This window comes from Oncorhynchus tshawytscha, linkage group LG26, assembly GCF_018296145.1.
Source record: "Oncorhynchus tshawytscha isolate Ot180627B linkage group LG26, Otsh_v2.0, whole genome shotgun sequence".
NCBI classification, from domain to species: domain Eukaryota; kingdom Metazoa; phylum Chordata; class Actinopteri; order Salmoniformes; family Salmonidae; genus Oncorhynchus; species Oncorhynchus tshawytscha.
In genome coordinates this window covers 20,303,448-20,327,002 of record NC_056454.1, presented here as the reverse complement: position 1 = coordinate 20,327,002, position 23,555 = coordinate 20,303,448, and the positions used below count along the sequence as shown (strand labels likewise).

The following is a 23,555-nucleotide window of genomic DNA, read 5'->3' as shown; positions in this document are numbered from 1 at the left end:
TAGAATATGAGATTTAGGAAAGAATAGCTGTATTTCAATATTTACATTTACAGTCAGGTCCAAAATTATTTGCACCATTTGAAAAAGACAAATGTATAAAATTGTATAAAATTGTATAAAATTAACAATACATTAACAATTAACAATTAACAATACAAATAGGGACAATTATATTATAAAATTGCTCAGAGAAAGAGATTTGTTTAACAAGTAATACAAAAAAATATTGGCACCCATTTTCAATGAGACTGGAGAACACATTGGCAGGGACCATTCCTCCAATCACAGGTTATTGATCTTGCTGGAAGATCTACTTGCGGCAAAGTTTCAGCCTCCTAGCAGAGACAACCAGGTTTGTGGCTTAGTTCATGATGTCATTGACCTTAAACAAGGGCCCCATGACCAGTGGAGCAAAATAACTCCATAACATCAAATTCTTTTAACGCCAAACCCACTATTGGTGTACGTGACCAAAGAGCTGTATTTTCATGTAATCTGACCATAGCACCGGCTCCAATCCAAGTGCCAATGTCGTTTAACAAACTCCAGTTTACATTTTTTGGTTGCTCACAATAAAGGCATTTTTTTCTGGCAACCAAAGAGCCTATTGGCATAGAGGTGGCATCTAATTGTAGATTTGGAGACTTGGTGACCCGAAGATGTTACTAAGTGCTCTAATTCTCCAGCTATGGCCCTTGAACTGTTCTTTGCCTCGCAAACCGTATTCCTCACTGTGGAGACAAGATAAACATGCGTCCAATACCAGGCAAGTTTACCCCTGTCCCAGTGGTTTTAAACTTCTTAATTGTTGCCATAATAACGGTAAGTGGTACATTTGTTTTTTATAGCAATTGTTTGTACCCATTGCCTGATTTCTGAAGGTCAACAACCATTTGTCTCTCTGTTTTTTGCCTTTTCCCATGGTGATGGATGAAAAGGGGATTTTACATGCATGTTACCTCATTTTTATACCCCAGTGACACAAGAAGCCATGGAAGGACATTATACAGTTCCATAAACTGAGATTCATTTTAAAAAGTAAAATGTTAACATAGATGTGTTTTCATTAATAAGAAACTTGAGGGGTTCCAATCATTTTGACACCTACATTTTGAGGAAAAAAAACTACTTTGAGCAATTGTATTAGTATTTAAATGATATTATATTTTGTAGTGTACAATATAGCTCAGCATTGTATTATTTATGGTCACGGCAAATAGCTGTATTTGCCATACGACCAGTGAATTAAGTGCCACATTAATGTTATTTAACAAAGATTTTTGCTAATCTTTATAAAGGGTGACAATAATTATGGACCTGACTGTATATTTGAAGTCTAGTTTCATTGAAATATATCAGCCTTTCCAGACAGAACATTTTCTCTACCACAGGGGAGTTCAACTCAGAGTTATGGGACCAGGTGTAATCTTTCAAAATCTTAATAATAACTCGGCAAAAAGCATCAGATCGGATTGAATCAATTTGAATTCAGCCTGTGCTCTTTTTAGGTCACACATGTCTGAGCAGCTGGAGCAGATTCGGAGTCTAATGTGTTTTGGATTGAGACCAATATCCAGTAGTCTTCGGGTGAGGTCATAGCTTACAGTAGTTCTACATACTTTCCACTATCCAGTCTAACAGACACTATTCTTTAAAAATATATATTGGGGGTTATTTTATTGTTTTACAGACAGTGAAAGTTGGAATGTAGACAGATACAGAGGGAGACAGAGAAAGGGCTTAGACGGGATTCGTACCCATGTCGCCGGGTGTATATATATATATATGGTCCGGAGTCTGGTGGGCTAACCACTAAGCCAGACTCCGACACAGCAGGCACTATCCTGCTCTAAACACATGCAGGAACAGCTTGGAGATCTGGAGCCACAGAATATGAACAACATTGTAAGTGAACGGAGTGTCCTCATATGGGTTGATCTGGGCAATGAGTCAATGGAGGGCGGCTGGGGGGGATGGTGAGCATGTGAACTCGCAAGCACACTGCGCGTGTGCACAAATGCTTACTTACGCACACACGCATGACACATGCACACACGCGTGACACACACACACGTGCACACACAGAGGTGTAGAAGTTAAATGTTAGGGAAGGGATGGAGGGGTTGTGAGTTACAGTTCAGTGTGTGTGTGTGTGTGTGTGTTTGTTTTATGGGGTAGAGAGCACTGGTATTCACCTGTCGACCCTTGGGTTGGATGGTAGACGGCAGATCCTGTAGAGAAAAGCCCACCAGTGACAGAGAGAGAGTTTACACCAGAGACAGGCATGTAGACAACCATAACACTGTATACGGAACACAACACACACACACAGACATGAACATTCCCTCCACTCCTGTCAAACATTTTAAAGAGAGAGAGAGGGTACAGTCAAACAGAGTTGCACTTTAATGAGTGTTCGAGAAGAGCATTGGCAGTCTCTCTCTCTCACACTCAAAGAGCGAGGAAGCAGAAAGCAAGCAAAGCAGCTTCAATACCAAGGTGTACAGCTAGTAGGTAGGTAAGTTCGTAGTTAGATAGGTAAGAGGTAGGTTCGTAAGTAGGTAGGAAGGAAGGTAGGTAGGTAAGAAAGAAGTAGGTAAGAAAGAAGTAGGTAAGAGGTAGGTTCAATAATAGGTAGGTAAGTAAGAAGTAGGTAGGAAAGAGGTAGGTAGGCAAGTACGTGAGTGAGTAGGTAGTTAGGTAAGTAGGTCTAGCAGTGGATAAGGTTGGAGGTAGTTCTATAGGAACAGAGTTATAAAGGACCGGAGCCTTTTCTGTGACTGACTGAGGATTCCCAGTTCCTCTGCATACTAAAAGGCTGCCAGCAGAAAGGCACAGCACACAGCAGCATTTTTACAGCACATGGCAGCGTTTTACAGCACACCAATTTGTAAACAGAGATATCGGAAATGTGGTCATAGTCAAAGGTTGGTCTGAACAACCAGCATCATAACTTAATGTGATATACAACTGAAAAGAAAAATACATCAAATATGGGAGAGGGGTTTCATCAAACTGAAAAAATATATACAGTACAATGACAACAGACAACAGCTGGGGGAGAGAGTGAAAGGTCTGGGTTGGTCGACTTGACGGAGAAGGGGACAGTTTCGGTGTTTGCTTGGGTGTTTAGGGGTGGGGGTCCTTACCAAGATAGAACTGTTAACACTGGAGTGGCCAGTGCCATTGGCAGGGGATTGCCTGGAGGTGGAGGGGGACTCTCTCTGTAACAAGACACACAGGTCAGACACACACTCACAAACTTGCGCACACACACGCGTGCGCACACAGGGGCTTCATGCACCCATTATTTTAGAGGGGACAAGAAGTACGTGAGGATAAGGGGGGGGGGGTCCAGATTTAGCAGGTATATTTCTCTATATAGGTCACCTCTTTACCTGTTCAATTGTCACGTTAATGATATATACTGATTCTTTAAGAACTGTTATGCCTTAGGAGTTTCAAATAAACTAAACATATTTGACACATGCTTCATAAACAACAGGTGTAGTAGACTAAATGATGCATGTCTATGGTGCATGTACTATGTAGGCACCTGAGCTGAACCATGAGGAAGACTCGGCATCAACCAACCCACTACCACAATCAGACTTGGGGGGGATGTAACCTGATACTCAAAGAACAATCTAATGATTTTGTAAAAGTGATTGCTGTCCTCGTTGTGAAATTATCAAGCCAAACTACCAAGACTACTGCTGATGGTGAACCGGAACTCGACTAATAAAGCCTAATATCACGCTAGCCATTTTAGTATTTGAATGCTGAAGTTGTCATGCAGATGTGCAACATCAGGAACAGCTCATTGGTCAGCGTGCGAAGCTGGGCACAGTGAGCAGTTTGACTAGGCTACTGATATTGCCTGATGTTTGGCATGCAAAATGACTTGTAGAGCAATGACTGTCAACAAATGCATTTCGACACTGAAGGAGAGAGGACGCATCAGTTGTCACAAAAGATGGTGTTTTCGGAAGGTAAAAATAATGTAATATTTGTGCACCGACAATTCATAACGTTTGAATAGATTTTCTGACCGATGCATGCTCCACTTGGATCGGTCTGGCGTCCACGGACCGTAGCACTTTTCTCTTAAACATTTGAAAATGGGGACCAATGTGTATCAATAAATCTTTACATCCCTACCACACTGGTATAGGGTGTCATAACCCAAGAAGTAAAGCCATTTTCCAGCAGGCATGCCAGATAAGAAAGCTAGACAAGCTATTCTAACTTGGGATAGGGCTGTGGCAGTCATGACATTTTGCCAGACGTTTGTCGTCACATAAAGGCGTGTCTCACAGTAACGGACCTTTAATTAACATAAACGGGTTTAGCATCTGCAGAGCTCCATGGATACAAGCCGCTGATGCACGCCTTTGGGACATCTACATTTTTTAAAAAGTCTAATAAAATCAGTTTAATTTACACCATCACAATAAATCCATGATGTGTTTTAGTCAGGTCTTAAAAAACATTATAATATGAAGAGAATGTATTCCAGAAGAACAGAATATAAGTTGGCCTACTGTAGGCCTACGTTACCTGGCTCCATGCTATTATTACACCTTTATGTCAACAAGGAACACAGACTGAGACCAAGGTCTCTTTTACAGCTGGGCCCTGCGTATACATGTTTACACATACAGTTTAGGTACAATGATTAAGAAACTACACAAGACAAACAAAATGATCACAGATAACACAAAACAATAGAGCAACAGATTACATTTACACATAGAGGAATAACCTAACAGCACATGAACTTGCATTACCCGAAACAGTTACAAGCAATAAAAAAAGAAAAAAAGACAAGAGTCAAGTTTAAGTTTAGTCTGCAGACTATTCCATAGGCAAGGAGCGTAACAGGAAAAGGCAGCCATAACCAACTCTGTGGAAATCGCATGGGCCTAGGCTTGTTCATTTAGTTGACAAGTCCCATGCCATTAATTTGATTATATCTGATTTTAGTAAGAAGAATATAATTGAACTTAGCTGAATAAAAGTTTTTTTTTTTTTTTTTTTTTTTTAGCGAGTGCACATATGAAGTGGCTATGTTGAGCATAAAAGTGATCATTTGAAACAGGTCCTATATGCTAGATAGAATTTTTTAGCAACTTTAGTTGTGAATGATACAAACCTTAGAAAATCAAAACATATACAGTGTATTCGGAAAGTATTCAGACCCCTTCCCCTTTTCCACATTTTGTCACGCTACAGCCTAATTCTAAAATGGATTAAATAGATAAATTTTATTTTCTAAAAACCTGTTTTTGCTTTGTCATTATGGGGTATTGTGTTTAGATTAATGAGGGAAAAAAACCTATTGAATCAATTTTAGAATAAGGCTGTAACGTAACAAAACGTGGATAAAGTGAAGGGGTCTGAATACTTTCTGAAGGCTCTGTATAAATATAATACTTGTTTCACTCCACGCATCAACCACTGTTTGAGGAGCATGCGCTCGCTGTCCGACAGGTGATATTCCGCCCAAACTCTGTGTGGGCTCTCCAACCTTGTTCCTTCAGCTACCCGAGTGGGCTCCCGAGTGGCCCAGTGGTCTAAGGCACTGAATCTCAGTGCTAGAGGCGTCACTACAGACCCAGATTCGATTCCAGGCTGTATCACAATCGGCAGTGATTGAGAGTTCCATACGGCGGCGCACAATTGGCCCAGCGTCGTCCGGGTTTGGGCTTAACCAAGGTAGGCCGTAATTGTAAATAATAATTTGTTATTAACTGACTTGCCTAGTTAAATAAAGGTTAAATAAATAACAAAAATTGGGAAACCAAGTGAAATCTGTGCGGTAACATCAATAGTAACATGTAACAACGAAATATATTTCACTAAACTGTTGACAGCCCCTCTGCACGCTCCAGAAAGGAGTAAAGGAGAGAGAGGAGATGGAAGCGCATGGTGGTGATAGTCTGTATAGCTGAATGTAATGTGTCACTCAATTCTGAAAATACAAAATATGTCCTATTACTAGGCTATTCAAAATCAAATACAAATGTACTATAATTGTAGGCTAACTGTAAGCCGCCCTGCACAATCAATGAACCAACAGCATCGCCTTGGGCTAAACGTTCTCTCCCAGACTCATGGATAGACATTTTGTAGCATAGCATATTCATTTTATTTTATTTAGCTAGGCAAGTCAGTTAAGAACAAATTCTTATTTACAATGACGACCTACCCCGGAGGACGCTGGGCCAATTGTGCACCGCCCTTTGGGACTCCCAATCACGGCTGGATGTGATACAGCATAAGATAACCAGTCCATCCAGTATCAATAATTATACAACCCCACAATCAACCGTCGATTACTCAAATTTGTTTAATTTTTAAGTATAGGCTAGACCAATTATGTACCACATCTTAAATACATTTTGTTTTATGTTTTTATGCCATGCCTAATATGCGGTAGTATGCTCTGTATTGTATAACAGCAAAATCACATTTTTAAATCTGTTTTTTTGTGTGTTTTTTTGGGGCTTGGGCTCATAAGTGATTTGAATGAGTCATCATCATCCCCTTAGAAAGCTCTGTCCATTTCGTTGTGTTAGGCTTTGAAACAACATCCACAACCACTATGTTTTACACTGTTTCAACCTGCTGTTGAAGTTCTTAAATTTTATCACAGTGAGGTGAGTTTTAAAAGTATGATATGCCTACTGTTTTGATAAGTGTTTGATGTGATTTTCAATGGCATTTGCATTGATGTCAGAGTGGTTCGAGGAAGAATAGAGCCCTGAGTAGCAGGCCATTAGGAGCTGATGGTAATTAGCTAGTTACAAAGGTATGTCCAGAGGATATAAAAGGAGATTACATCATGTGGAATTGTTCTGCAGTCATGACTCATGACTGCCGGTGTGGTAATAGTCACAGCAGTAGGAGGGTACTCTGCTTGCCTGGTCTTGTAGTCAGTGTGCCCCCTCCGCAAAATACAGTAGTCAGTGTGCTCCCTCCGCAAAACAACTTTTTATCAAAAATTATGATAAAACTTAGCCTTAAAACTGAATTTAGTAATTAATTTTGTCTGAAAAAAGTAAAAACAGGACAAATCTGAGGGAGCACATGCCCTTATGGGCACGAGGCCTCTGCGCGCGCATTTCATAAATATAAGAAAGAAAGACAGCCAGACAGACAAAAGGCCAGACAGACAGACAAAAGGCCAGACAGACAGACAGACAGACAGACAGACAGACAGACAGACAGACAGACAGACAGACAGACAGAGACAGACAGACAAAAAGGCCAGACAGACAGACAGACAAAAGGCCAGACAGACAGACAAAAGGCCAGACAGACAGACAGACAGACAAAAGGCCAGACAGACAGACAGAGACAGACAGACAGACAGAAAAAAAGGCCAGACAGACAGACAAAAGGCCAGACAGACAGACAGACAGACAAAAGGCCAGACAGACAGACAGACAGACAGACAGACAGACAGACAGACAGACAGACAGACAGACAGACAAAAAGGCCAGACAGACAGACAGACAGACAGACAAAAGGCCAGACAGACAGACAGACAGACAGACAGACAAAAGGCCAGACAGACAGACAGACAGACAAAAGGCCAGACAGACAGACAGAGACAGACAGACAGACAGAAAAAAGGCCAGACAGACAGACAGAGAAAAAGGCCAGACAGACAGACAAAAGGCCAGACAGACAGACAGACAGACAAAAGGCCAGACAGACAGACAGACAAAAGGCCAGACAGACAGACAGACAAAAGGCCAGACAGACAGACAGACAGAAAAAGGCCAGACAGACAGACAGAAAAAAGGCCAGACAGACAGACAGACAAAAGGCCAGACAGACAGACAGACAAAAGGCCAGACAGACAGACAGACAAAAGGCCAGACAGACAGACAGACAAAAGGCCAGACAGACAGACAGACAAAAGGCCAGACAGACAGACAGAGACAGACAGACAGACAGACAAACAAAAGGCCAGACAGACAGACAGACACAGACAAAAAGGCCAGACAGACAGACAAAAGGCCAGACAGACAGACAGACAAAAGGCCAGACAGACAGACAGAGACAGACAGACAGACAGACAGACAGAGACAGACAGACAGACAGACAGACAAACAAAAGGCCAGACAGACAGACAGACACAGACAAAAAGGCCAGACAGACAGACAGACAAAAGGCCAGACAGACAGACAGACAAAAGGCCAGACAGACAGACAGACAAAAGGCCAGACAGACAGACAGACAAAAGGCCAGACAGACAGACAGACAAAAGGCCAGACAGACAGACAGACAAAAGGCCAGACAGACAGACAGACAAAAGGCCAGACAGACAGACAGACAAAAGGCCAGACAGACAAAAGGCCAGACAAAAGGCCAGACAGACAGACAGACAGACAAACAGACAGACAAAAGGCCAGACAAAAGGCCAGACAAAAGGCCAGACAGACAAAAGGCCAGACAAAAGGCCAGACAAAAGGCCAGACAAAAAAGGCCAGACAGACAAAAGGCCAGACAGACAAAAGGCCAGACAGACAAAAGGCCAGACAAAAGGCCAGACAAAAAAGGCCAGACAAAAGGCCAGACAAAAGGCCAGACAAAAGGCCAGACAAAAGGCCAGACAAAAGGCCAGACAGACAAAAGGCCAGACAAAAGGCCAGACAGACAAAAAGGCCAGACAGACAGACAGACAGACAAAAGGCCAGACAGACAGACAGACAAAAAGCCAGACAGACAGACAAAAGGACAGACAGACAAAAAGACAGACAGACAGACAAAAAGACAGAGCCACCATAACATAACTGTTGCTATTTCAGGAGAGGAGTGTGGGGTCAAAAGTACTACACATCGACAACAGCCTTACATTAGAGATGGGGTTACACATTATCTAGTTACTATCTAGTAACACCAATACAACAAAAATCACATTTCACACTCCACAATAAACAAGTCCAAATTACAGTCATCAATGTCTTCAATGAGCTCATAGACTGTGCAATCAAATCAACATGATTATCCTACTTACTAATCGTAATAGCAATGATCCCTGCACATCCCTATCTCGCCACAGAGGGGCAGTAGACTCACAAAGACTGGCTCATCAAGGTCAGGCTGAAATGTTATTTGCCAGGCTAAATCATCACTAGCTCCCACTTGGCATTACAGAGTATCAACAGGGAATTCTGGTCTCTGTGTGACTGACTGGCCAGCGGTGCGGGGTCTGTGTGTGTGCGTGGTCGGTGCCAGATCACAGAGTTCCAGGGTTCAGGGTGGGGGGCATTATGGGGAGTTCCGGTATCTTGGTTGTGAAATTGGTGTGCAGCACGTCTGACCCAGCCTTGAGCGGAACACAGTAGAGCACACAGAACCTCACCCGAGAGAAAGCGTTAACACACACACACACAGCCACCAGGCAGGCGGTTGGTTAGTCAAAGGGTCAGGAATTTAAACATTCACAACATCAACAGAGGATGTGGGTAAAGAGAGAAGGGAGGGGGAAATGGCGGTGCGTTACCTCACAGGAGGATCCTTGTGTCCGGTAGCTTGGCACTATCTTAAAGGTGATGCTGCCTCGCATCTCTTTCTGTGGACACAAACACACGTACTCAGCATTTAAGTACACAGGCACGCAGCACACACACGTACATACACAATGTCCACTCACCAACATCCTCTGGAGTTGCTCTACGGTCTGGTTGGCCACACTGATGCTGTTGATCTCTCTGATCTCATCTCCTACATGCAGTGTTCCTACAACACACACGGCAGACAGTCTTTGTTACAGTTTGTCCTTATTGCAGTATTCATTATGCGTCTCAGAGTGCTGATCTAGGATCAGGTGCCCACTGTCCGTATATTCTTATTTATTATTATCTAAAAAGGCAGAACTGATCCTAGATCAGCACTCCTACATGTACTCTGAATACAGTCGTGGCCAAAAGTTTTGAGAATGACACAAATATTAATTTTCAAAGTCTGCTGCCTCAGTTTGTATGATGGCTAGGGGAACAAACATTGATATTTTGGATCCATGGCCAGGAAACTCCCCAGACCTTAATCCCATTGAGAACTGATGGTCAATCCTCAAGAGGCGGGTGGACAAACAAAAACCCACAAATTCTGACAAACTCCAAGCATCGATTATGCAAGAATGGGCTGCCATCAGTCAGGATGTGGCACCACCAGCATGCCAGGGCGGATTGCAGAGGTCTTGAAAAAGAAGGGCCAACACTGCAAATATTGACTCTTGCATCAACTTCATGTAATTTTCAACCAAAGCCTTTGACACTTATGAAATGCCTGTAATTATACTTCAGTATTCCATAGTAACATCTGACAAAAATATCTAAAGTCACTGAAGCAGCAGACTTTGTGAAAATTAATATTTGTGTCATTCTCAAAACTTTTGGCCACAACTGTATACAGTGCCTTTGGAACTATTCAGACCCCATTGACTTTTTCCACATTTTGTTATGTTACATCCTTATTCTAAAATTGATTAAATACACATTTTTTTTCAGCAATCTAAACACAATATCCCATAATGACAAAGACAAAACAGGCCTAGAAATGTTTGCAAATGTATTAAAAACAAAACTGAAATACCATATTTACATAAGTATTCAAACCCTTTACCTCATCATTCTTAAATGGAAGAAGTTTGGAACCACCAATATTCTTCCTAGAGCTGGCTGCCCGGCCACACTGAGCAAATCTGGGTGAAGGGCCTTGGTCAGGGAGGTGACCAAGAACCAAAGGTCACTCTGAAAGAGCTCCAGAGTTTCTCCGTGGAGATGGGAGGATATTTCAGAAGGACAATAATCCCCGCAGCACTCCACCAATCAGGCCTTTATGGTCGAGTGGCTAGACAGAAGCCACTTCTCAGTAAAAGGCACATGACAGCCCACTTGGAGTTTGCCAAAAGGCACCTAAAGACTCACAAGATTCTCTGGTCTGATGAAAACAAGATTGAACTCTTTGGCCTGAATGCCAAGTGTCACGTCTGGAGGAAACCTGGCAACATCCCTATGGTGAAGCATGGTGGTGGCAGCATCATGCTGTGGGGATGTTTTTTAGCGGCATGGACTGGGAGACTTGTCAGGATCGAGGCAAAGATAAACAAAGCTAAGTGCAGAGATCCTTCCAACAGGACAATGAACCTAAGCATACAAGCCAAGACAACACAAGAGTGGCTTCGGGACAAGTCTCTGAATGTCTTGAGTGGCCCAGCGAGAGCCCGAACTTCAACCCGAACAAACATCTCTGGAGAGACCTGAAAAAAGCTGTGCAGCAAGCTTGAGAGGCTCTGCAGAGAGGAATTGGAAAAACTCCCGATATACAGGTGTGCCAAGCTTGTAGCCTCATACCCAAGAAGACTCAAGGCTCTAATTGCTGCCAAAGGTGCTTCAACAAAGTACTGAGTAAAGAGTCTGAATACTTATGTAAATGTGATATTTCAGCTTTTTATTTTTAACAAATTTGCAAAAATGTCTAAACTTGTTTTGGCTTTGTAGTTATGGGGTATTATGTGTAGAATGATGACGGAATAAAACAATTTAATCCATTTTAGAATAAGACTGTAATGTAGTAAAATGTGGAAAAAGTCAAGTGGTCTGAATACTTCCCGAATGCATAGTAGGCCCAGTTTCACAAAGTCTGGAGAAGTGTTTGACTGCTCAAGAGCCACATTAGTATGATCTAGCAATCTACAGAGACCGCCATGACGATGACCTGGAACAACTCCAGTGACACTACCAACTAACCCTCTGTGATATGTGGACAGTGGCACAGTGTCCAAGGTGTCATGTCTGACGACATGTTTCTATTTTTTTGTACAGAGCTGATAATGAAAACCCACACTAACTCTGGTCTGTAGGTCTAGAGACCCGGAGGGGTTAACTGCCTTGCTCTAAGCGAGTGTTTGATACAGACGTGGTTTCCTGTGTATAACGTGTTTGTGAGGTACAGTTGAAGTCGGTAGTTTACATATAGGTTGGTGTCAATAAAACTTGTTTTTCAACCACTCCACACATTTGTTGTTAACAAACTATAGTTTTGTTATATCCTTTTTGTTTGGCCCTGTCCGGGGGTGTCATCGGATTGGTCCACAGTGTCTCCTGACCCCTCCTGTCTCAGCCTCCAGTATTTATGCTGCAGTAGTTTGTGTGTCGGGGGGCTCGGGTCAGTTTGTTATATCTGGAGTACTTCTCCTGTCTGTCCGGTGTCCTGTGTGAATTTAAGTATGCTCTCTCTAATTCTCTCTCTCTCTCAGAGGACCTGATCCCTAGGACCATGCCTCAGGACTTCCTGGTATGCTGTCCCCAGTCCACCTGGCCGTGCTGCTGCTCAAGTTTCAACTGTTCTGTCTGCGGCTATGGAATCCTGACCTGTTCACCGGACGTGCTACCTGTCCCAGACCTGCTGTTTTCAACTCTCTAGAGACAGCAGGAGTGGTAGAGATACTCTTAATGATCGGCTATGAAAAGCAAACTGACATTTACTCCTGAGGTGCTGACTTGCTGCACCCTCCACAACTACTGTGAGTATTATTATTTGACCATGCTGGTCATTTATGAATATTTGAGCATCTTGGCCATGTTCTGTTATAATCTCCACCCGGCACAGCCAGAAGAGGACTGGCCACCCCTCATAGCCTGGTTCCTCTCTAGGTTTTGGCCTTTCTAGGGAGTTTTTCCTAGCCACCGTGCTTCCACACCTGCATTGCTTGCTGTTTGGGGTTTTAGGCTGGGTTTCTGTACAGCACTTTGAGATATCAGCTGATGTACAAAGGGCTATATAAATCAATTTGATTTGATTTGAGTTTTGGCAAGTCGGTTAGGACATCTACTTTGTGCATGACACAGATATATTATTTCATTTATAATTCACTGTATTACAATTCCAGTGGGTCAGAAGTTTACATACAGTAAGTTGACTGTGCCTTTAAACAGCTAGGAAAATTCCAGAAAATTATGTCATGGCTTTAGAAGCTTCTGATAGGCTAATTGATAATTTGAGTCAATTGGAGGTGTACCTATGGATGTGTTGCAAGGCCTACCTTCAAACTCAGTGCCTCTTTGCTTGACATCATGGGAAAATAAAAAGATATCGGCCAAGACATCAGAAAAAAAACGTAGACCACAAGTCTGGTTCATCCTTGGAAGCAATTTCCAAACGCCTGAAGGTACCACGTTCATCTTACAAACAATAGTACACAAGTATAAACACCATGGGACCATGCTGCCGTCATACCGCTCAGGACGGAGACGCGTTCTGTCTCCTAGAGATGAACGTAGTTTGGTGCAAAAAGTGCAAATCAATCAATCCCAACAACAGCAAAAGACCTTGTGAAGATGCTGGAGGAAACAGGTACAAAAGTGTCTATATCTACAGTAAAACGAGTCCTATATCGACATAACCTGAAAGGTCACTCAACAAGGAAGAAGCCACTGCTCCAAAGCCGCCAATAAAAAAGCCAGGCTACGGTTTGCAACTGCACATGGGGACAAAGATCATACTTTTTGGAGAAATGTCCTCTGCTTTGATGAAACAAAAATAGAAATGTTTGGCCATAATGACCATCATTATGTTTGGAGGAAAAAGGGGGAGGCTTGCAAGCCAAAGAACACCATCCCAACAGTGAAGCACGGGGGTGGCAGCATCATGTTGTGGGGGTGCTTTGCTGCAGGAGGGACTGGTGCAATTCACAAAATAGATGGCATCATGAGGAAGTAAAATTATGTGCATATATTGAAGCAACATCTCAAAACATCAGTCAGGAAGTTAAACCTTGGTCGCAAGGGGGTCTTCCAAATGGACAATGACCCCAAGCATACTTCCAAAGTTGTGGCAAAATGGCTTAAGGACAAAAAAGTCAAGGTATTGGAGTGGCCATCAAAGCCCTGACCTTAATCCTATATAACATTTGTGGGCAGAACTGAAAAAGTGTGTTTGAGCAAGGAGGCCTATAAACCTGACTCAGTTACACCAGCTCTGTCAGGAGGATTGGGCCAAAATTCTCCCAACTTATTGTGGGAAGCGTGTGGAAGGCTACCTGAAACATTTGACCCAAGTTAAACAATTTAAAGGCACTGATACCAAATACTAATTGAGTGTATATAAACTTCTGACCCACTGGGAGTGTGATAAAATAATTAAAAGCTGAAATAAATCACTACTATTATTCTGACATTTCACATTCTTAAAATAAAGTGGCGATCCTAACTGACCTAAGACAGGGAATTTTTACTAGGATTAAATGTCAGGAATTGTGAAAAACTGAGTGTAAATGTATTTGGCTAAGATGTATGTAAACTTCCGACTTCAACTGTATGTGTGTGTAAGGTAGACTGGTGCTAATGCTTCAGTATTGGGACAATGCAATGTATAGCTGGGCGATATGGACCAAAAAAAATGTATCACAATAAATTGACTGAATTATCGCGATAACGGTACGTTTATAACATTAATGTGCACCACAGTTGTTTTTTTTATATCACCCTTAAATCTACTACTTTGAATGTTGTAGCTATTGTGAACCAACCCGAGGGGCGGGAATCAATGGGAGTCAGAGGGGTGTAGGGAAACCTGGCCGACGTCACAGGACTCCCCAAACACACACCTTACTAAAAAAGGAACAGGGCAATTACGCACGGACAAAAGGGAAACAAGGGAGACGCGGGAGGAGAGAAACACATGGACAAAGAAACACGGAGGAATATAGAACAAGAAAAAGGAAAGAGGACGACATTGAGAGACAAAAAAACAGATTAAGAGACGAATAACATGCATGAATATTGCCCGTAGCGAAGAGCCAAAGCCACAAAAGAGTATTTTAATTTGTTATCGAAAGACTCTTTGGTATATAAGTGAAGTGCTCTAAACCAAGCTAGGATTTAGTTTCCCCTTTCTTGAACCGGCCGAGTGCCATTCTGTGAACAGTAAATATATAATTTTTACAACTTAAAAAAGACGACTCTTCCTCTGTTTACGCCACACCTCGCTACTGCATAGATCGGAACTTCTCTGGACTGATCACACTATCAATTGTCCCATTAACAATCCCCATATTAGAAACCTTATTTAATGTAAACACATTCCTCTAGTAGGGCCCTAAAGGCTATTTATCGTGGTGAACGATATCAGCGAAATGTTCACGATAAGTGGTCATTTTGGTGTCCATTATTTTCGGTTTACCGTCCCAGCTCTAACGTAATGTCCAGATATCCCCTGATACGTGCACATATTGGGGAGACGTTCTGAACCGTGTGTGTGATAATATGCAGTAATAATGTATAATAGTATAGTCTGATAACCAGTAATAGCTGCTGTAATAGAAAGAGATGGCTGGCTACCTTGTCTGTGGATCATTCCTCCGTGCATTATCCTGGCTACGATACAGTGGTTCAGATCGTTCATCTTCAGCGTGATGCCCTGGAGAGAGAGGACAGGGGTCAGAGGTCAGCAAACATTGAGGTCATGGAAAGGTCGTATAGGGTTAAGCTCAGGTTCAGGGACTGAGGCGCTAGGCTGATCTCACACAGACAGGGAAGAGAAGGGAGAAAAAGCTAGAGTCGATAGAATGTGTGTGTAAGAACAGACTGTGTATGACTATGCTTGTGGGACTGCTGTGCTGGATAATAAATACAGTCAGCTTTTGAGCGTGTAATTGCAGTGTCTAAGGTTGCAAAGCTACCGGTAATTTACCAAAGTTACCAGAATCTTCGGTAATTTTGGTAATGAACAGAAAATCTATTGTAATATATGGTACCTTTGGTCATTTATACTTGAATAACTTTTAAAAAAGGTTTTCATATAGTAGTATTACTTGTTTATAGATGTGTTCATATTGTCCATGAGTTCAGCAGAGTTGTGGACTCAAGTCACAATTTGATGATTGAGACTCGACTTGATAGAAAATAACTTGAGAATTGACTAGGACTTGGAGCCTCAAGACTCGACTTTGACTTGAAATTGTCTGGCCATATTTTGTAATGTTGTGTCACTCATTCTGTGGCACAGAATCCATGGATTACTCTCCATGCAGCCAGAGACAGTAGTCTCAAAATCGCCTGTGCAAAAAAATGTGTAATTCAACAACAGATTGGCTAGCGAAACGCACACTTCGCCCTCTCATTGCAAACTGTCAATCAACACAGGTCAGGTAAGCTAGCGAACAGATTGCTGATTTGCTGTACACACAGACACACAAAAGTTTGGGGTCACTTAGAAATGTCCTTGTTTTTGAAAGAAAAGCACATTTTTTGTCCATTAAAATAACATCAAATTGATCAGAAACACAGTGTAGACATTGTTAATGTTGAAAATGACTATTGTAGCTGATAATTAAAAATGGAATATCTATATAGGCGTACAGAGGCCCATTATCAGCAATCATCACTCCTGTGTTCCAGTGGCACGTTGTGTTAACTAATCCAAGTTTATCATTTGAAAAGGCTAACTGATCATTAGAAAACCCATTTGCAAATATGTTAGCACAGCTGAAAACTGTTGTTCTGATTAAAGAAGCAATACAACTGGCCTTCTTTAGACTAGTTGAGTATCTGGAGCATCAGCATTTGTGGGTTCGATTACAGGCTCAAAATGGCCAGAAACAAAGCACTTTCTTCTGAATCTCGTCAGTTTATTCTTGTTCTGAGAAATGAAGGCTATTCCATCGGAGAAATTGCCAAGAAACTAAAGATCTCGTACAACGCTGGGTACTACTCCCTTTACAGAACAGCGCAAACTGGCACTAGCCGTAATAGAAAGAGGAGTGGGAGGCCCAGGTGCACAACTGAGCAAGTTGTTAGATAGCTTCAATATGGTTTCTCAAGGAGAGACTACAGTCTTGTCCTCTACCTGTGTCCGTTCAGATAGGACAGGTTAAGTCTGATATATAGACTTATTTTGGGGGGGCTATTCTCCATGTATATTTGGTAAATCTACTTGAATATTTTATATGATATGGAGCTTTCATCAGTGAATCATCAAGACTAGTAAATATATCTACTCACTGAGCACGTCAACCCAAATGACCCAATGTGTGTGTATATAGCCCGTGTTCGTGTCGTACCATAGGTTCGTCAGTGTTCTTCTGGAACTGCACCAGTCGTACTCGAGTCACGTTCTCCAGGTCCATGTCCCCGTTGGTGCTCTCGGGCGATTCTCCGTTCAGGTAGGGCGAGGTGGGCGGGGGCGTGACCCTCAGAGCCTCATCACTGTACACCTCATGGGCCACCACGTCATGGGTCTGGAGCAAGGCCTAGAGGCAGGGGAACAGAAAAAGGGGGATTGGGAGATGGAGGGAGGGAGTGGGAGCAAGACAGAACATCATCAAGGGTCTGCAGCAAGGCTCACCTAGACACCCAGCAAGTAATAGATTCTCGCACATAAACGGTATATTCTTGAAGGCTTCATAACATACCCACAGACAGGAGAAGCCACCCCCTACCGCCTCCTAAAAAACTACATACAGACACCCATCACAGACTGCTAGCTTTATTCAATGACAGAGAGAATTTCTGAGAGGTACTTTACCAAAAAACTAGGAACGTCATAAGACATGCAAGCATAAAACCCCAACAAAGACTAACCTGCCTCTGGCTTCCCCTAGTGCATACACTCATCGAAAGTTAAAAAACACACACACACACACACTTTACCACAAGAGCCCACTAATGAGAGCAGGCTCATGGGGTTTGAAGAGAATTAATCCCCCCCACCCACAGATAGAGGCTTTAAAGTGACATTCCACCACTAACTTTCTCAACACCCAGGTCAGAGGTGATTTCAGCACAGTTATAAAGTGCATGCTAACTTCAGTCGAACAATGCTATGGACACAACATAGACAAGTGCTGTAACAGTGTCATAACTACTTTATATTAGGCAGGATTCAGGTTAGCAGAAAATGATTATACCTTCAGCAAACTACGCTACTACAACAGGTACTTAAAAGCTAGACACTCCTGTACTCAAGTTACAAGAGAAAAAAACTGAATTCCCAAACAAAAGCATTTCTGAAGTCAAACCCAGAGTTCTAGAATATCTGGTCAACAGTAGAGTTTGAGGAAAATAGAAAAATGTAATTCAACAGTTAGAATGAGAATGCTAGTTCCTCACCAGTCTTAATAGCTGGTAGACGAAGTGAAAAAGCTGGGCTGTCTGTAGCATGCTCCTGAGAGACTGGTGGCAGGCTGGGGACACACATACCTTTCCCTTTGTGTGTGTGTGTGTGTGTGTCTCTAGGAATGTGGCTGCTTGTACCTAATGGTGCCTCCCTCCCTCGTCTCACCTCCTCTGCCCCCCCACCCCCACCTCTCTCCATCCCCTCTCCCTTCTTGTCAGACTGGGTAAAGCTTGGCCCCAAATCAGATACGACTCACTGACCGCTCTGTTCCTCACATAATCTCTCCCTCTTTCCAAAACGTCCCTTCCATCTCTCCCTCCACACTACAGCCTGTAGTGCTAGGCCCCAACTTTCTCTCTTCCTGCCTCCAAGACAGGCTCAGCTCTACATGGACACATTACATCAGACACATTCTCCCGCAAAATCTCCACCCCTATTTCTCCCCATTTCTTTCTCTCACTCCTGACTAATCGCTCACTCTACCCCCGTTCCAAATGCAATGTAATGTTCTTCTCCTCCAAATGTCCCAATACAACTCCAACATATACACCGCTCTCTCTCTTTCTCTCTCTCTCCTTTCTCTATCCATCCTGTGGAAGTGTGTGATTAATAATGCCTCAGTGATAAGATGACTCCTCCCTCCTCCGCTTCCCCCACCCCCCTTCTCTCTTTGTAGTATTGACCTCTTCATTGATCAGAGGGGAGGATAAGACACAGTGACGTGATGAGATTAACAGTGAAGCTTTTAAAGCACCTTGAGAAGTGAGACTGTTTTTCTGTCTTTAACACTGGGAACAAAAGACCAGGGAGGTCACTGATGTCACACATATACACACACACACACACACGCACACACACGTCCCTATGGAGTCTTCTTATCTCTTCTGTTCCCCTCTTTCTCTGTGAGGGTCTCTAGAGATGTAAAGGACCTGATTTAGCACACTATTCTCTCTGTCTGTCTGCATGGAGTTTCAGTCTTGCCTACGGCATCCCACAGGGGGATTGACATAAATAAACCTTCCTCTTCCTTTTATATTTTCTCTTGCTTTCGGTCACTCTACCACCCTCCCTCTGTCCATCTTCATTCATCTGCTCCCCCCTCTCTGCTATAGCTTCAGTCATGGCGCCTAAACACAGCCAAGTCGAGGTGTGTGTGTGTGTGGTTTCACTGACCATAAAGTGCGGCTGGGTCAGTATCCGTCTGAGCTCCTTGACGTCGTGGTTCTCCGGGTAACAAGAGATCTCTTCCAATACCTGTAAGGTAGAGACAACAGCGCAGGGCGTCAGTCAGGTGGCCTTTCTGTAGAGTTAAAGTAGTCCTGCTCAATGCCTGTTCCAACCACACAAACGCAGGAGAGTATATGTGTGGACTATTGAGTGACACAGTACATCAACCTCTGACCTGATTATACACACATACATACCCTCTCAACAGTTCCTAAAACACACCCCTTTAGAATCACTTCAACCAGTAAAATCGTCACTTTGAAATCTGTCAGTCCATGAACTCCCCCCTCATGGCTTCTCTTAACCAACCAGAGTCCACCTTAGGGCTTCATCACGCCCCCTGCTTCTCTGAGTGACTTGATTTGGCATCTGCTATGTCCCATCTGCCTGCTGAATGAGGTGATGGAGAGGCCTGGCGCATAGAGGTGTGTGTGTGTGTGTGTGTGGCAAATGGAAGGTGTATGAACATGAATCCAGTGCCATCGCCATTGATCAATCAGTGTGCGTGTGTGTGTGTGTGTGTTCAATACTGTTGTATCCATTGACTCATCATCTCTGATCAATTTAAAGACATTCACACCTCTCAGACCCAAACCTAAAATCAACAGACAAACAGTTTACATACAGTACTAGTAGGCTATTACCAACATTGAGTTAAAACATGAACAGACCCAGAACAATTTACAACCTCTTTTAGAGAGAACACACTCACAGCCACACTACAGACTCCTTTATGGACTCACACACTGAACTACAGCCTACATGGGTTGTGCTACAGCCTCACGTATGCAGAGTCACAGACAGCTCTACGCGTTGCCCAGTCTCTCTCTGTCAAATACCAAAATGCTTTAAAACAAAACCAACTGGTTTTCCTGTCTATTTCGTTTGTGTGTATGTGTGTGTGTGTGTGTTGGGTTGTGAAAGACGTCAGGGGGCTTACATATTCCAGGTGTTTCAAAGCGGCACTTGCGTCGTCTTGGGTGGAGCTCTTTAGACCAGGAGGAGGACACAGGGAGGGACAGTTATACATGTGACCTCTGATGTTGTTGGTCCTCATAGGAGGAGTCAGGGGTGACTGGGTCAAAGATCAGGGGATGTCAGGAGGGTCGGGGGGAGTAAAGTTTGATAAAGGTAAAAGATGACGGCATCGAGGGGGGGGTGAAAGGTTAGTGTCTATACGCGTAGTAGAGCCACAGAGACGAGGGTCAAATCTGTGCTAGTATAGTATCATTTTAAAGCATTTCAGTGTCGCCAGTGGGCATCAGTAGCAGGAAGCCAAGCAGAGTATTTCAGTGTCCCCATTGGGGATCAGTAACAGGAAGCCAAGCAGAGTATTTCAGTGTCCCCAGTGGGGATCAGTAGCAGGAAGCCAAGCAGAGTATTTCAGTGTCCCCAGTGGGGATCAGTAGCATGAAGCCAAGCAGAGTATTTCAGTGTCCCCAGTGGGCATCAGTAGCAGGAAGCCAAGCAGAGTATTTCAGTGTCCCCAGTGGGGATCAGTAGCAGGAAGCCAAGCAGAGTATTTCAGTGTCCCCAGTGGGCATCAGTAGCAGGAAGCCAAGCAGAGTATTTCAGTGTCCCCAGTGGGGATCAGTAGCAGGAAGCCAAGCAGAGTATTTCAGTGTCCCCAGTGGGCATCAGTAGCAGGAAGCCAAGCAGAGTATTTCAGTGTCCCCAGTGGGGATCAGTAGCAGGAAGCCAAGCAGAGTATTTCAGTGTCCCCAGTGGGGATCAGTAGCAGGAAGCCAAGCAGAGTATTTCAGTGTCCCCATTGGGGATCAGTAGCAGGAAGCCAAGCAGTATTTCAGTGTCCCCATTGGGGATCAGTAACAGGAAGCCAAGCAGAGTATTTCAGTGTCCCCAGTGGGGATCAGTAGCAGTAAGCCAAGCAGAGTATTTCAGTGTCCCCAGTGGGGATCAGTAGCAGTAAGCCAAGCAGAGTATTTCAGTGTCCCCAGTGGGGATCAGTAGCAGTAAGCCAAGCAGAGTATTTCAGTGTCCCCAGTGGGGATCAGTAGCAGTAAGCCAAGCAGAGTATTTCAGTGTCCCCAGTGGGGATCAGTAGCAGTAAGCCAAGCAGAGTATTTCAGTGTCCCCAGTGGGGATCAGTAGCAGTAAGCCAAGCAGAGTATTTCAGTGTCCCCAGTGGGGATCAGTAGCAGGAAGCCAAGCAGAGTATTTCAGTGTCCCCAGTGGGGATCAGTAGCAGTAAGCCAAGCAGAGTATTTCAGTGTCCCCAGTGGGGATCAGTAACAGGAAGCCAAGCAGAGTATTTCAGTGTCCCCAGTGGGGATCAGTAACAGGAAGCCAAGCAGAGTATTTCAGTGTCCCCAGTGGGGATCAGTAACAGGAAGCCAAGCAGAGTATTTCAGTGTCCCCAGTGGGGATCAGTAACAGGAAGCCAAGCAGAGTATTTCAGTGTCCCCAGTGGGGATCAGTAACAGGAAGCCAAGCAGAGTATTTCAGTGTCCCCAGTGGGGATCAGTAACAGGAAGCCAAGCAGAGTATTTCAGTGTCCCCAGTGGGGATCAGTAACAGGAAGCCAAGCAGAGTATTTCAGTGTCCCCAGTGGGGATCAGTAACAGGAAGCCAAGCAGAGTATTTCAGTGTCCCCAGTGGGCATCAGTAGCAGGAAGCCAAGCAGAGTATTTCAGTGTCCCCAGTGGGGATCAGTAGCAGGAAGCCAAGCAGAGTATTTCAGTGTCCCCAGTGGGCATCAGTAGCAGGAAGCCAAGCAGAGTATTTCAGTGTCCCCAGTGGGGATCAGTAGCAGGAAGCCAAGCAGAGTATTTCAGTGTCCCCAGTGGGGATCAGTAGCAGGAAGCCAAGCAGAGTATTTCAGCGGAAGTCCCTTTAAGTCAACGGTGGGAAAGAAAGAAGAGAGGTTTTGTTCTGTGGTGAAATACTGGATCAATATGTACAACATTGACTAGAAAGACACTCAGATCAGAACTCAGGAAAAAAGTAAGGATTTCAGCAGAGACAAAATAAAAGGACCCACTTCTAGAGGAAGTATGGCAACTAAAGAAACATTACACGCACACGTGCATAAAAAAGACACACACAAGCATGCACTCGCCCACACATCTGTTCAGTCTCCCTCCATACAACCTAATCCAACTAGACTAGTTCAAAAAGGGAAAACTATGACCCAGACACAACGATAAGTAGGCCATGACTAAGTCCCCTCCAGGACCAGACTGGGTCAACTCGAGTTGGTTCATTACTGAAGTCCTTTAGACTCCAACGCCACATAAAGAGTCCTAACACTGCTCTAAAGGTCTTTTCCAGTGTTAATAGAGCGGTGTTAGTTTTTCCACCCACTCCCTCTCTCTTCTTCTTAGTCAGACATACATTTTAATAGCCCTCCACATACAAAAGAGCCCAAAACAAACATTTCACACTTACAAAACAAGCGCACGTTTTGTCAAAGTCCATACACAAGCTAATGATGCACACCCCCAGCTCGCCATTTCCTGTTAAGTAGCTACTTCCACTCTAGGCTGGTTCATTGAGAGTGTGAGAGTGCAGCTAGTTGGCTTGAGGTAAACACTATGCACCAGAGTATGCGAGGCCACTGGGCTGTTTGGTACCAATGGTGTATAAAGGAAGTAATGGCGCCAGAGGTCACAAAACAGCCCACCCCAATACACTCCACTGTTCCACAAACAACTACAGCATAGACAACAAATAACGGGGAAATGTGTGTGTGGGTGTCTTTTTGATGTATATGTGTGTGTAGTTCTGACACACACACAACTGAGAAAGTGTAAATAAACAAGCACTGAGCTCGTTATTATTTTAATACGGTCTATAAATGGTCAAACAGACTGTGGAATAGCTTCACTAACAATGGGTGTGGAAAACCCGCAAAATTAATAGGTCTTTTAAGTTTGTGGAAAAGGCTACATACCGTGCATTCGGAAAGTATTCAGACCCCTTGACTTTTTCCACATTTTGTTATGTTACAGCCTTATTCTAAAATGTATTAAATAAAACATTTTCCTCATCAATCTACACACAATACCCCATAATGACAAAGAAAAAAATGTTTTTTAGAAATGTTTGCAAATGTATAAAAACACTATTTACATAAGTATTCAGAACCTTCGCTATGAGACACGAAATAGAGCTCAGGTGCATCCTTTTTCCATTGATCATCTTTGAGATGTTTCTACAACTTGATTGGAGTC

At 43.4% G+C, this 23,555-nt stretch overlaps 1 protein-coding gene across 19 annotated transcripts in view; it reads right to left on the bottom strand.

Annotated features, from left to right (window-relative positions):
- Nucleotides 1-23,555, bottom strand: part of caska (calcium/calmodulin-dependent serine protein kinase a) — a 217,202-nt gene that overhangs the window by 13,833 nt on the left and 179,814 nt on the right. For 8 of the 19 annotated variants that reach the window (XM_024389170.2, XM_024389177.2, XM_024389164.2 and 5 more), the window contains 7 exons: nucleotides 19,309-19,389; nucleotides 17,081-17,269; nucleotides 15,360-15,438; nucleotides 9,671-9,756; nucleotides 9,521-9,589; nucleotides 3,150-3,224; nucleotides 2,196-2,231 (listed from right to left, as the gene is read on the bottom strand). In XM_024389170.2, the coding sequence (XP_024244938.1) occupies nucleotides 2,196-2,231; nucleotides 3,150-3,224; nucleotides 9,521-9,589; nucleotides 9,671-9,756; nucleotides 15,360-15,438; nucleotides 17,081-17,269; nucleotides 19,309-19,389 (615 nt within the window). Of the gene's footprint in view, nucleotides 1-2,195; nucleotides 2,232-3,149; nucleotides 3,225-9,520; nucleotides 9,590-9,670; nucleotides 9,757-15,359; nucleotides 15,439-17,080; nucleotides 17,270-19,308; nucleotides 19,390-20,302; nucleotides 20,438-23,555 lie in introns of all 19 variants that reach the window. The other 11 variants (XM_042306876.1, XM_042306873.1, XM_042306874.1 and 8 more) reach the window with 4 other exon arrangements.